Here is a 15,711-nt window from a genome sequence, read left to right on the forward strand (position 1 = left end):
GAGCAGAGAGCCCGATGCGGGGCTCGATCCCAGGACTCTGAGACCATGACCCGAGCCGAAGGCAGCGGCCTAACCCACTGAGCCACCCAGGCGCCCCTCAAATAAATAAATTTTTAAAAAAAGATTTTATTTATTTATTTGACAGAGATCACAAGTAGGCAGAAAGGCAGGCAGAGAGTGAGGAAGGGAAGCAGGCTCCCTGCTGAGCAGAGAGCCCAATGTGGGTTTGATCCCAGGACTCTGAGATCATGACCTGAGCCAAAGGTAGAGGCTTAACCCACTGAGCCACCTAGGCACTCCTCAAATAAATAAATCCTAACAAAAACAAAAAACAAGAAACATCAGTGTTGGTGAGGATGTGGAGAAAAAGAAACCCTCTTTCACTGTTGGTGGGAATGTAAACTGGTTCAGCCACTGTGGAAGACAGTATGGAATTCTCCCCCAAAAATTAAATACAGAACTTCCATATGCTCTAATAATTCCACTATTGGGTATTTTCCCAAAGAATACAAAAACAATAAAGATACATGCACCCCTATGTCTAGTTGCAAAACTCAAGATATGGAAGCCACCCAAGTGTTCATCAATATATACCACATCTTCTTTATTCATTCATATTCATATATGCACATACATACACACAACAGACTATTACTCAGCCATAAAAAAGAATTAAAATTTTCCATCTGCAATGACAGGGATGGATCTAGAAAGTATAATGCTAAGGGCAATAAGTCCGTCAGAAAAACAAACACCACATGATTTCACTCATATGGAATTTAAGAAACACAACAAATGAACAAATAAAAAAAAAAGAGGCAAAAAACCAGACTGTTAAATACAGAGAACAAACTGATGTTACCGGAAGGGAAGGTGAGTGGGAGAAATGGGTGAAATAGGTGATGGCCTATATTAAGAATACACTCAACCGGGGCGCCTGGGTGGCTCAGTGGGTTAAAGCCTCTGCCTTCAGCTCAGGTCATGATCCCAGGATCCTGGGACTGAGCCCCGCATCGGGCTCTCTGCCCAGCTGGGAACCTGCTTCCCCCTCTCTCTGTCTCTGCGTACTTGTGATCTCTGTCAAATAAATAAACAAAATCTTAAAAAAAAAAAAAAAAGAATACACTCAACCATGAGGAGCACTGAGTTATGTATACAACCGTTGAACCCCTATGTGGTACTTCTGAAACTAACACTGGAGGTTAATTATGCTGGCATTAATAAAATAATGATTGAGGGAAAAAAAAACTAAAGAAACTCAAGAAAGAAAAAAAATACAAAGATTACACCCTGGAAGTAATTGCTGTATGAGTTAGAAAAACCAGGTGGGAGGATGATGGGGGTGAATAGGGTCCTAAAAGAATTCAAATTTACAGGGAAGGTACAACTGGAATAAAACTGGGTTTGAAGCAAACAACATTTACCCTAAGTGCCCATCTAGATTCTAAAAATGCAGGGGAAACCTGAGAGAAGATACTAACAAATACACTACTCTTCCAAGCAGACAACAGATCAGGCAAAAGTTCGAGGGACCCACTCTTGTACAGGCTGATGGGTAAGATTCTCACTTGGAAAGGCACTTCAACCCAGCATCCCAAGAGTGCCTTGAACTGTCCCATTCATCAGTAGCACATCCTGCAATCATCGTCCTCTTAGGAGTCCTGGCTAGTTTACGGAACAACCATCCACAAGCTAAAAACAAGGAGACTGTCTTGGTCTTATGGCTAGAGTCAAGAACACTCCCCCAAACGGGAACACCTTGTCACTAGCACTGTCAGTGACGCTCACCTTTAGGATATTGTTTCTTACCACAGATGATTAACAGATGTATCTAGTCCTTGATTTACTCCAAGAAATTGACAGGCCCTAAGGTTAAATTACAGTTTGAGCAATGACGCCACTCCAGCCTCCTAAAATGCTAGTGGAAAAAAGAAAGTGCTGGAAGAAAAGAAGGCCATCAACCGAAACCAAGGAGTTTTCCAGTACATGGAAAGTATCACACCCATTCACTACCTATACAATTGGCCAAGAAAAGAAAGTGAGAGGGGTGCCTGGGTGGCTCAGTGGGTTAAGCTTCTGCCTTCGGCTCAGGTCATGATCTCAAGGTCCTGAGATTGAGCCCCGCATCGAGCTCTCTGCTCAGGGGGGAGCCTGCTTCCCACTTTCTGCCTGTGTCTCTGCTTGCTTGTGATCTCCCTCTGTCAAATAAATAAATAAATAAATAAGAAATCTTAAAAAAAAAGTGAGAGAAATATTACAAAAGGAACATTAGTCAGAACTAGTGAGTGTTCAAGATAGTCAGAATTTATAATCTATTAGTCAGATACTATATATCAATATATATTAAATTTCTCCTCAGGATAGCCATAACCAAATAATAAATATAACAGGGAAAAACTGATCCTTTGATTCAGGGATGAAATTGAGTTGTACTGAAAAACCTAAGTCAGTTTAAGCAGAAAAGGGAATGTATGGAGTCACAGTCACATTGTGAGACACCAGCAATGTTTCTCAACATTCCATCCTACCCCAAATCTCTGACCTCCATCCTTCTGTGAGGTTTTCTCTTCCAGGAAGACTCTCTCCATGAATTGGACACCCCAGCTGAGAAAGAGTCTCATCTGATAATATCCACAGAAATCCTAAAATTGAGTCCTGCTAACTTACTTCACCGGGGAATGGACTCTGTTAGGTCAGGTCTGGGTCATTTTCCTCAACTTGTGGTAAGGTCAAATGGGGAGGAGTCAATACCACCAGAACTACATGGTCTAACAACAAAGGAGGGGTAGTTTCCCCTAAGAAACCTATGGGTATCCGGGGAAATGGGAAAGACAAAATATCCTCTCTAGATTCCATTCCCAATAGCAGTAGAACTCAAAGTGTTGGAATACACGTAAGAACATAGGATCTATACAAAGGAAAGCATAAGAAACCTAAAAAACATGAAAGAATTCATGTTCTTAGACATGTTCTTTACAATATTGTAAAGATACTACTTATTCCCAAATTGATCTATGATCAATCCCATTCTAATAAAAAATCCTAAAAAGCAACATCTTAATGGATTCTTTATAAATTGTTTTTCAGAATTCACCTTAAAGAATTCACAAAAATAGCCAAGGATTTATTTTTTCTTTTTAAAGAACAGCATTGGGGAGACTAGATTTAGACCACTAAATATTCAGGCATACATTTTTTTTTAAGATTTTTTTTTTTTATTTATTTGACAGAGATCACAAGTAGGTGGAGAGGCAGGTAGAGAGAGAGAGAGAGAGAAGGAAGCAGGCTCCCTGCTGAGCAGAGAGCCCAATGCGGGGCTCCATCCCAGGACCCTGGGATCATGACCTGAGCCGAAGGCAGAGGCTTTAACCCACTGAGCCACCCAGGTGCCCCTACTCAGGCATATATATATTAATAATATATATGATTAATATACATTAATAATAATATATATGAGTAATTCAGACAGAGTCCCATTAGCAGAGGAAAAGGCAAGTCAACAAAACAGAATACTTTCAAATTGGTAGGGGAAAATGGACTATCTGCAATGCTGAAATATCTCCCCAACTCTTAGAAGAAGTGAATCCTACTTCATACTAAAAGAATTACAGACTGGGGATGCCTGGGTGGCTCAGTGGGTTAAGCCGCTGCCTTAGGCTCAGGTCATGATCCCGGGGTCCTAGGATCGAGTCCCACATAGGGCTCCTTGCTCGGTGGGGAGCTTGCCTCTCTCTCCGCCTCTCTCTCCGCCTCTGCCTGCCTCTCTGCCTACTTGTGTGCTTTCTCTCTCTCTGAAAAATAAATAAAATCTTCAAAAAAAAATTAAAAATTAAAAGAATTACAGACTGGATCAATGACCCAGAACACAGAAGATTTTCTTTATAATCTTGGGACAAGGATGACTTCCCCCAAAAAGACCCAAACTCCAAAAGCCATAAAGAGAAAAATTTAGGATGATTTAATACTGACAAGACTGTGAAGAGCTAAGCACTCCCTACCCTGTATAAATTTGGATTGGTAGATTCAATTTTGAATAATAATTTGGTAGCAGCCAAGTGTTAATACTGTTATCTGATTCAGAAACTCTTTCTAGGATTTTCTCCTACAGATATAGTCACACATGACTATGGGAATAAAAAGACTATGAACACCCCCCCCCCAAAAAAAAAAGAATCGTGAGATGTTTTTTCCTCATAGTCCTTAAGAGAAGAAACATGCTAAAATACAGAGCAATGAAAGGTCACATCAGCTTGATCCCAGGATGCCCAAACCAGGACCCCACCAGAAATCAAGAGTTGGATGCCTAATTGACTGAGCCACCCAGATGTCCCTTGACTAGCCTTCTGAGTCCTTTCTCTTCAGAAAATACAGGGCTGCCTTGCTGTTCCATCTTGGTGCATTCTGCCTTACTGCAGAAGTTGATGTAACCTTTCATTGTTGCTGGGTGTAGAAGCTGCTCAGGATTCTCTCTCTCCCTCTCCTCTGGCCCACACCCCTTCGCCCACCGCTCACACACTCTCCTCTCCTCTCTTTGTCCCCCTTCCCCTCTACCTTTTCCTCCTATTCCTCTCTCTCTCTCTCTCTCTCAAAAAAAAGAAAGGAAGAAAGAAAGAAAGAAAAGACTAATCAGAAGAGCATGTCCAGTTTTTATAAAGGCCTGAAATGCCTGAAGGGATGCCATACTATTTTTTGAAACCAAGTATTAGTATTTTCATTAAAGGTTGCAAATACAAAAATAAATAAATAAATAAATAAAATAAAGGGTGCAAATACTGTTTTAATCAAGTGCCAAATGGAAGACCAAGCCCTGGAGTTCAAAGAGGAAATAACCTCCTGAATAAGGAACATCAAGGCAGTCTTCTACTTCAGCCACACCATCCAGGGCCGTGTCGGTGCCAGTGTGTAAGCCAGATTACTGTTTACCGCATCATCAATCTGTACAATGTTCCAGTTTCAGTTGCTAGAATAAGTGCACTGACTGAAATCAAAAAGGCTGGACGACCTGTTCTTCCAAAATAACTGGAAGTATCATTTTACTATTATTAATTATTATTAATTCGGATATTAATGCCTATAGGTTTTCTCCTTGGGCATGTCAGTTTGTTAGTTCTGTTACTACAAAAATGGGATTCAAGCCAGCAGTTTCAGCTAGTGTACCTGAACCACTTCCATTACATCTGCTTTAGAACACAGTGGAATTCCAGACCACTCAATGTTCGTGAATATTCAGTTAACCATAGGGCCAAGTTTATTTCCGGAGCACCGCCTCCTACAAGAAGAGCTCCTGCTTCACTCAGCAGCGAGTAGCACATGTGGCTTCATGAATGGAACACTCTGCTTCTTCAATCACCATTTTGTCAGAACCATGCACAACTGTTAATTTTTTCCCAGTGATCTTAAGCAATTTGCCAGAACCATTTAAACCGGCCCCCTCAGCTTGTCACCAGTGAACTGGTTACCATGAGCAACTGGCCTGGTTCCGCTGTCTTACAGAGGACTTTGAGGTCTTCTCTTCCAGTATTCCTAGCCACCATGATCTTCATTTTGTTCAGGAAATGTAATGCAAGATCTCTAAGAGCATGTCTTAAGAATAGACTTCTGTATGAGAACACTGTATCTGGTTTTAAAAATCTGCCTCACTAAATTTAGAACACAGGCTCTCTTCTTCCTTAGCACTGGGCCCATCTGGGCATCGGAAACGACTATGTGATTATCCCTATCTGTTTTAGGAGCAGATAAGGAAAACTGCCTATGCCCATCTTATTAGCCTTTTCAGCTCTGATTAGGTCATCTTTTGGGTGAGAACCAGCCCTTCTACCAACATGTAGTCATCATCTGTACCACCCAGTTTTGTTATATATAAGCTACATAGAGTTTATATATAAACTATACATATGTGGTAACTAAAGATATATATATTTATTCAAACTAGAACAAAACAGGGGAGCCTGGCTGACTCAGAACATGAGACTCTTGATCTTGGGGTCCTGAGTTTGAGCCACGAATTTACATACATACATACTTGGGGTTCCTAGGTGCTCAGTTGATCATCCGACTCTTGGTTTCAGCTCCAGTCATGACTTCAGGATCATGGGATTGAGCCCCGGGTTGGGCTCCATGCTGGGCAGATAGTCTGCTTGAGATTCTCCCTCTGCCCCTTTCCACCCTGCTCTCACCCAATAAATCTTAAACAACAACAACAAACATTTAAAAATAAAGTTGGGCAACCCTGTTGGAACCGCTCTCACTCTTGAGAGCTTTTTCCGTTATCTTCAATTAATAAACTTCTATTGCTTTACTCACTGTCTGCTGTCCACCGAGATTCACTCTGACTCTGTGAGACAAAAACCTCTCTCCCTCACATCATTTTGGTGCCAAGACCTGGGATCACTTCCACTGAAGGGTGAGTAAAAAGCGGACTTTTTTCTTTTCTTTCCTGGGAGATGCCTCTTCCCTTAGCTGACCTTTTCTCATAAACAGCAAAACAGTGCACCTGCGGCCAGTTAAAGGTGGAACTGCCCAGGCGCAGTCTTAAGTCTCAGGTAATAGTCTTTGGGGAAAGGTTTGGTCAACCCTCCTTCCTCAAAGGAAGGGAATGTTGGCCTAACCCTACCCAGTTATGCTTTCTGTTCACTGGCTGGTCTTAAATGACTTTCTCCTGCCTCAGGGACTTTTTGCCTCAGGTCCTTCCAATCTCTGATAATCAGTAGGGCCTTCTGACCAGGGACTCAGTTCAGGGTTGCCCTTAGCCTTCTCAATGCCTTCTCCAAGAACCTGGGGATTTTATGGGTTCAGTAGTCCTGCTGACTTTGTCATGCTGGGGAAGGATGTTGCCTATGGAGATATAAGTTTTGTTTTGTTTTTCATTTAAAAAGGTCTTTTCATGAGAACTTAGTTCAGGAGGAAAATCTTTTCCTTATTTTTTGTTGCTTGGTAAGGTGTTTTTCTCTTAGGTACAGTTTAGGTTTAATCACAGCCAGGGATCCAAACCCAAGTTACTGGCAAGGCAAGCAGGATTAGAGCTCTCTCTGTATATGACAAGTTAGAGGAAGCCCAATGTTTCCTGAGCATTTACTGGAATACCTTGGGCATTGAAGAGGGAATTACAGACCGCCCCCCCAGCCAATTCCTTATTGGTTGCATTAGTGGCTGGGACTTTAATGGGTCATATAGTTGAGGCTTTCTTATTCCAACAACAGAAATATGAAACTATGATGATTCTAAATCTCGGGGTCTGCACCCCTCAATAGGGCCATGCTTACAAATGGGACCTCAGGTATATGGACAGAAAAAGCACCCAGGGGAAGGGAAGGGAACATAACTGACTCGAAGTTTAAACTGTTAACCTTGCTAAGCCTTTATGATTAGGGCAGATTTTGGGGGGTGGGGGGAGTCCAGAGAAGAAAAGAAGATCCCGTGATGGATGGGTAAGAGTGGCTACTCCTGCCAGCCTGATACCTCCTCAACCCAAGATGTTAGACCACTCTCTCAGCTTGGGTAGGAAACCATGGGACGCCTTGGTTCCCAGGGGAGTGCTGCTATGTAGGGACGGCACATCACTTCTCTTTAACAGGCACGGAGAACTCTTACTGGGACGTCAAGATGGGAAACCATTCTCTGTGGGGACTCCTGGATTGGGTACTGCAAAACTGGGTAATTCCCAGGGTGCCTAGGTGGCTCAGTCATTAAGCAACCGCCTTTGGCTCAGGTCATGATCATAGGGTCCTGGGATCCAGTCCTGCATCAGGCTCCCTGGCTGGTGGGAAGTCTGCTTCTCCTCTCCCACTCGTCCTGCTTGTGTACCCTCTCTGTCAAATAAACAAAATCTGAACAAAACAAAACAAAAAACTGGGTAATTCCCCTTGCAAAACTTTTCTAGTGTTTTCCATGGGTTAAACTCAGCAGGTTCTTCAAGGCAAGGTAAAATAAGGCATGACCTTCCCATAAGACATGGTCTCTTCAGTTCCTAAGGATGCCCCCTTGGGGTGCCTTTTAACCCACTGCAAACAATTTGGATTGCAAATGTGGGAAAGGACTGAGCTCTAACACACACTACATGGCCATAGTGGGATCAGGTCTCCTACAGGGAACCCAGCAAATAGATTGAGGTACCCTAGATCCATCCAGGCTTTCAGGGCCCTGACAAAAAGACCTCTAGCAGAAGGCATTTACCCAAACATGGTGGCTAGTAAACTCCCTCCTGACATATTGGGTAATTGTCTAAATATACCTCCTCCTCCAAATAAACCTAGATTGCTGGAGGAAACACAGGCCATCCCTAGCAAGGGGATGCAGACTCTCCCTACCTCTCCCTCTCACTGTTCCTAAAAGATGTGGGGGCTTCTCCCTCATTCATTTCCTAGGTTAATGGCTCTAAGTGGAGCCAACCATGGTTAGTCTCTCTCAGGACGAGGAGTTTAAAGAATATTCCCAAGTAGCTGCTGAAACTCCTTTGTTTCAGGGAAATTTCCTGTCTTCTTCAGCCTGACACGGACTGCCTAAACCCGCCTGTTGGTGGAAAAACTACTCATCTGTCCAAGCGGATGAGCTTTATAACTGGGAACCCTTTTCTGGGTCTTCTGGCAGAACTTTGCCTGTCTTTCTGCCCCACCCCCTCCTGTTTCTGCACCTTGGGTACAGTCGTAGACACTGCTCACTACAGATCTCCCCACCTGTATCTCAGGTGAACACTGACAATGGGGAACAAATGGACTTTTAAAAGTGAGCCCACGGGCACCTGGGTGGCTCAGTGGGTTAAAGCCGCTGTCTTCAGCTCGGTCATGATCCCAGGGTCCTGGGATCCAGCCCTGCATTGGGTTCTCTGCTCAGCAAGGAGCCTGCCTCTCTGCCTACTTGTGATCTCTGTCCAAATAAATAAAATCTTAAAAAAAGAAAAAAAAGAAAAAAAGCAACTACGTCTCCTTTAAAAAAATAAATAAGTGGACCTGGGTGGAACATAACTTGGTATTTAAACTAAATTTAAACTATAGGTCTTTAAAGTTATCACCATTAAATGTAAAGCTTGTATACTGTCAAGGTTTGCTGAAGGTCAAATAAGCTCATATTATCTCTGTTGCAATTTGTCAGCAAAAAGATGGCTGAAACGATGGTTAATTGTATGTCTCATCCAAGTTTTCATAGAAAACGTTAAAAGAGCTTTCAAAGTCTTTGGGATTAAATTCACTGGACATCTAGGTCTTTCCCAAACAGGAAAAGGTGCTCAATCATTGATTCCTGATGTAGGTTTGTGCTTCTGACTACTTATTGCAAAGAAACTAAGGATATTTTAAACTGCTGGTAAACGTATTTTGTGCTCAACCAGTTCATAACTGCCATTTCAGGAATTCTGGTGTGACAATTCACAATGGATTAGTCTTCACTGGAAACTAAGATTTCTAAGAGTGTAAAATTAGGCAACTCTGTAGAAAAGAAGATGTGTATGAAAGACAAAGGAATGGGAATACCTTTTTGTTGAAGTATAAAAGAAAACAATTTTGTCCTAGAAGAGACCGGTTGTTTGCAGAGAAATGGCGTGGGACAAAATCTCAATGCAAAAGAAAGTTGTTGGTTAGTGAAGGGAAATCTTTGAAAAGGAATTTTAGGTGTGGTCAGGATAGACTAAGATTACAATGAAGGGATTTTATAAGTACACTGGCAGAAGATTGTTAAAAAGACAAAAGTTTTCTTGAATTGCTCTTGATAAAATGTAAACAGCTATTTTCTCTTTGCCTGCCCAGAAAAACTAGTTTCTAGGTTTTGCCTTTATCAGGTCTTTGAGATCCTTAATCCTATTTAGCTAAGTGCTTTAAAACTTTCCAAGGTTTTAACAAACTTCTCCAAGACTTAAACCGTGAACAAAGTCTTGTTGACTCATCAGGCTTGTTTGTCAAGTTACATTCTGGTTTAAGGGTCATCACTCGATGTTCTGGCCGTTGTGAAGTGTTTATGTGACCCAGAAATAATTTGTCAGTTGTATCATAATGAACCTCATATCATTAACAATGTCCATTTCTGAGTTTTTGTCTTTTATAACTTCTTTATTCTTTTGTGAAATGAGTTTATCTTCAATGGGGTTCATAAAAAGGACTTTTAGGACAAATACTGGTATTCACTGTCTTTTTTTTTTAAATAAGTTTTTTTTTTTAAGATTTTATTTATTTAATTGACAGACAGAGATCACATAGTAGGCAGAGAGGCAGGCAGAGAGAGGGGGGAAGCAGGCTCCCTGCTGAGCAGAGAGCCCGATGCAGGGCTCGATTCCAGGACCCTGGGATCATGACCCAAGCAGAAGGCAGCCTTACCCACTGAGCAACCCAGGTGCCCCGGTATTCACTATCTTTAAGGTCAAAACTAAGTAAAAACTTCCCAAACTAACAGCAAGAGCTTCTTGATTTCAGCTGATAGTCATTTATCCTAGAAGCCACCTTGACTGACCTCTAATTGCAAACAAAGGCTTTAACCAAGCATCCAACAGCCTTTCTGGTGAAAAGAACCTCAAAGCTCACTATGGGACTTCCAGGACTTCCGTTAGGACTGCAATATGAAACAGGCAACACAGTACGCCGCTCAGGACTCTAAATGCTACTTCCCAGGCACCAGATGCACTCTGCCAAAAATTAAATGAGGTCAGAGAAGGAATTCTTGAGACTGTCTACTACTGCTACACCTTTTGGGGTGTGAAAAATTTCCTCACATGTGTTGTTTTAACATTACAGTTAACTCCTCCCAGGTGTCCCAATTAATAGGGGACCTTTGTGATCCATTAAATAAGATGGAGATATCCACTGATCCATTTGACAAAACTGGTAATTGGGGATCTTAGCTAAGGGATGGGATCGTAATTTGGGACCTAATACTTTTTTTTTTTTTAAGATTTTATTTGACAGAGAGGTAGGTCACAAGCACACAGAGAAGCAGACAGAGAGGGAGGGGGATATAGGCTCCCCACTGAGCAGAGTCCAACATGGGGCTTGATCCCAGGACCCTGAGATCACGACCTGAGCCGAAGGCAGAGGCTGAACCCACTGAGCCACGCAGGCACCCGCCTAATACTTGTTTTATGTTCATCCTTTTGCATGTGCTGATGCGTGTACCGTTTGTGGCTCATCGGGACTCACTGGAGCCATACCACAAGCCCCTGGACCAGCCCCTGGGTAGAGTCTAACAGCCACGGCCGGACGCCCCATTTCAGCAGGGAGCAGCCAGAGCGGTCATCATCCCACTATTCTCTAAGGGCAGTTAGGGTTACTATATCCAAGTGGGAGGAATGAGGAAGGGCCAGGTGGGGCTAGGTAGGGAGAGACAGGGAGCCACGGGATCAGGCTGACAAATTCTAAAAATGTGGAGGCACGGGAAAACCAGAGATAAGGGAATGAAGTGCCCCCCCAGCCCTGCGGGGGGGGGGGGGGGGGGGGGGCGCCTTTTACGATAAACCTGTGACCAACACAGAATAACCAGACCCCAAAAGGAAGTAAGCCATCGAAGGTGTTATCACTAGTCCTTGCTCAGTGGCGGTATCGGTAGAAATGTTAAAGAGATTTCAGGTCCCTGGTTCACTTTCTGGAAGAGACCAACCCTAAAGGCCCTCGTTGGCAACCTATTGGGACCCCTCTCACTCTTGAGAGCTTCTTTTCTGTATCTTCACTCAATACACTTCTATCGCTTTATTCCCCCAAAAGTAATAAAAGTAGAACAACAAAAAAAAGCATTCACCCATTCCCTGACCCTGGCAAATACCAATCTACCAATGAGGTTGGTTTTTAAATTCTTTAGTTTAGGGGCGCCTGGGTGGCTCAGTGGATTAAGCCTCTGCCTTCGGCTCGGGTCATGATCCGAGTCCTGGGATCGAGCCCCACATCGGGCTCTCTGCTCAGTAGGGAGCCTGCGTCTCCCTTTTTCTCTGCCTGCCTCTCTGCCTACTTGTGATCTCTGTCTGTCAAATGAATAAATAAAATCTTAAAAAATAAATAAATAAAAATAAAAAAAATAAATTCTTTACTCTTTTTCGATTCCACTCAGGAAAAACATCATCAGTATTTGTCTTTCTCCATCTGACTTTCTTCACTTGGCATAATGCCCTTGAGGTTTCTGAATTACTTTGTTATCTTTAAGATCTACACCAACAGCCCTGGTGGGGTCCGTCACTTCCCTCACTCCATTTCCACTTACTGGATAAAGCAGACTTGAACACGAAGACTTTGAGTTCAATGAATGGCTGCATTACTGAGCAGTTTCTCTGTCATTCAATACCATGGGTCAAGACAAGTTAAGACTTCAATACCCTTTTCCAAATCCTTCTGGAATGACTTGGAAATAGTTGGATGAACCCCTTTCTGAAAAAGCTTCACACACCAATCTAAGAGAACCAGCAACGACGATCACCAGTGTGGTACCACCTCCTGCTTCTTTATCTGGACAGCTCCGCCAGCATTCCGGCTACAGGACATAATGCGTGCATTTGCTTCAGAATGGTGGTACCATCATTTATAATGGTCACATCCTTCCCCATCTTCACTTATTTTTACCCTTTTGGTCCCAGGCTTGTTCTAATAGCATCAGCAACAGCTTGACCATGGAGAGATTGCTCAAGTAGCTTTGGGGTGGCTTATTGTGATTCTCATCAGTGCTTTTCTAGGGGCTGCTGGCAGCCCTGGGGGCACCCACTCAAAGAGCACCACTGCTTGGCTGTGGGAAGCCTGGAGGGTCTGGGTGGGCTCAGAAAAGACAGATGGGTATGGATTCCAGCTGGCTGAAGAGTAATGGCATACACCATTCACCATTGAGGTGGATTCGAACAGGTCACTCCAAAATATGGAACTGTGGCATATTATTTTGAGCTTAAGGCAACTGAGAAATAGCACATACAAGAAAGGCTCTTTGCCCTCCACTTTTCTGCCTAAAAGCAGGGCATGAATTTCCTATGATAAAGGGTTTTTTGGTTTTGTTTTGTTATGGGAACACATGTGGGGGTGGGGCACAGGAGGAGATCGGGAAAGAAATCTTACATGGACTCCACACCCAACACAGAGCCCAATGTATGACTTGATCTCACAACCTGGGGAGGACAACCTGAGCGGAAACAAGAGTCGGGTGCTTAACTGACTCAGCCACCCAGGCACCTCCACTTTTTATTTTCAGAGGTGTATTTCATTGATTCATCAGTTGCATATAACACCCAGTGCTCATTCTATCAGTGTCCTCCTAATGTCCCCACTCACCTCCCTTCCAACAACGCCCATTTTGTTTCCTATAATTAAGAGTCTCTTATGGTTTGCCTCCCTCTCAAATTTTCATTTACTTTTCCTTCCCCCAGGGTCATCTGTTTTGCTTCTTGAATTCCACATTATAAGTTAAGTCATATATTTGTCTTTCCCTGACTTACTTCACTTAGTGTAATACTCTCTAGTTCCATCCACCTCATCGCAAATGTCAAGATTTCATGCTTTTTGATAGCCAAGTAGTATTCCATCATGTATATATACCACATCTTCATTCATCTGTCAATTGACATCTGGGCTCTTTCCATATTTTGGCTATTATGGATTTTGCTGGTATAAGCAGTCCCCTGCCCTTTTTAAAGAGATTTAAAAGTAATCTCCATCCCTAGCATGGGGTTCGAACTCACAAGCCCAAGATTAAGAGTCACACTTTCCACCAACTGACCCAGCCAGGTGCCTCAAGAAAGGTGCCCTCTTATTCCAGTAAGGAGAGCACAATTATCACTGGAGATGGAAATCAACACCAAGAAAACAATACAAACAAACTGGACTAAAATAACCTTCACTTTCCATTAGATTGCCCCATCTATTTCCCAGTCCCTTTCGGCAGAATATACTATCCCTACCAGTCTCACCCCTCTACTTTGTCTACTCTACAACTTATCACTTTTTGTTAAAATGGTATATAAACCCTGAATCTATACATTTCTTTGAAGTTTCCAATCTTCTATAGTCTCCTGTAAAAACATCAAGATCTGTATATTTTTCAGCTGTTAACCTGTCTGCTAAATTCCCAGGCCTCAGGTGGAGAGCCTTAGAGTATAATGTTTTCCTCTCTATCACCTTGCCAGTGATGGGTTGACTGCAAAATGGAAGGTAGAAGTAAAGGACTTTTTATGAGTTTGTGTACTGATTGTTTAAAATCAAGAATAGTATGTGTTGTTTTTAAACAAGTAAAAAAGGAAATTTTCATCAATTCAAGTTACTCCTAAGAACAGTCGTATTAAATTCCAAGGAAAACCAACAAATTTTTAAAAAAGATACATAAGTTTATTAAAAATTTGAAGATATTTAACAATTTAGTGAAGTCAAAAAAATAAGTTCTTTGTAAAATCTAGAAAGGTAGAATTAGGAATTAGATTTCAAAGGATTTAGAAAGAATTCCTTATAAAAGTTTTTAATGTTACATTCCTTGTCAAACTGGGACTTGGGAGGGCTTTCGGCATTCCATCCCTGACTGCCTGCCTTGAGAAATAAGTCCGCAGCAGCACAGGAAACTGGATAGACGAGAGATGCACATTCACTCTTATCCAAGTGTAGCAAAAAACACCATGTTTGCTACTTACTAGAATGTAGCTTCTACTGCAATTTCTTAGAGCAATGAACCTTTAGAATCCATCTTCCCCACTCAAAGAGCCATTTTCACCTTTGTCTTAATACCTCGGAGTACTCGCCAGGAGTTAAAGCTCCCGCTGAACTATCACCACAGGACTCCTTAGATGAAGGCAGGTAAAAAACAGTCTCAGAGGATGGTTTACTCTGTTCTATTCTTTCACATCTCAAATTCAGGTGGCTGGTCACAGTTTTTAGGCAGGTAGAAATGCGTTAAAAATTTCAGAACTCACGGTAATCTTTTCCAGAAGTAGATTAAGATCACTGCCGTAAAGCATGACAGAAGAGCTTGGACCAGCAGTCTTTTCCAGGAAGACAGCAGCACAGGTGTGAAGAAGAGACAAAAGCCATCCTGCAAGGGGGAGAGATAGGCAGTTAGACTGGTTCAGAATGCCCCACAGCTGAACTCAATAAAATACATTGGTGCTTTGGGATTAAACAGCAAGGAAACTCCTGGATTTAAAGCATAGAAGCAACCTGTACTTAGGAAACTGAGTTTGGATTTGTAAGGAATCCAACATAGGGCAAAGAAGGACATAGGAGACGCAACTTTATCACAGCAAGAATACTCATCTTTTGATTTGCTCCGTTTTTAAGAGGACACCAACCCCCCCACCCACCAAATAATCTGATTAAAAATGGGCAGAGGAGGGGCGCCTTGGTAGCTCTGTAGGTTAAGCATCTGCCTTCGGCTCAGGTCATGATCCCAGGGTTCTGGGATCGAGCCCCACATCAGGCTCTCTGCTTAGTAGGAAGACTGCTTCTTTTCCCACTCCCCCTGCTTGTGTTCCCTCTCTTGCTGTGTCTCTGATAAATAAATAAAAACCTTTAAAAAAAAAAATGGCAGAAGACCTGAATGGACCTTTCTCCAAAGAAGACCTACAAATGGCCAAAGGACCCATGAAAAGATGCTCAGCATCACACATCATCAGGGAAATGCAAATCTAGACCACAATGAGAGGTCACCTCACACCAGTCAATGTCTAGTATCAAAAATACAGTAAGTGTTGAAGATTTGGAGAAAAGGGAATGGTTTACAGGAATGTAAACTCATGCAGCTACTATAGAAAACAGTATGGCAGTTGCTTAAAAAAATTCAAAC

The 15,711-nt window shown here is 42.5% G+C and overlaps 1 protein-coding gene and 1 pseudogene across 1 annotated transcript in view; both read right to left on the minus strand.

Moving 5' to 3' along the window:
* Nucleotides 1–15,711, minus strand: part of LOC111139170 (BCL2 like 10) — a 40,723-nt gene that overhangs the window by 21,783 nt on the left and 3,229 nt on the right. Inside the window, exon 2 of the mRNA XM_022491351.1 lies at nucleotides 14,843–14,961. Coding sequence (XP_022347059.1) covers nucleotides 14,843–14,961 — 119 coding nt within the window. The remainder of the gene's footprint in view (nucleotides 1–14,842; nucleotides 14,962–15,711) is intronic.
* Nucleotides 4,861–12,772, minus strand: LOC111159012 (annotated as a pseudogene).

This window comes from Enhydra lutris, unplaced genomic scaffold (assembly GCF_002288905.1).
Source record: "Enhydra lutris kenyoni isolate GAN:26980312 unplaced genomic scaffold, ASM228890v2 scaffoldscaffold4, whole genome shotgun sequence".
NCBI classification, from domain to species: domain Eukaryota; kingdom Metazoa; phylum Chordata; class Mammalia; order Carnivora; family Mustelidae; genus Enhydra; species Enhydra lutris.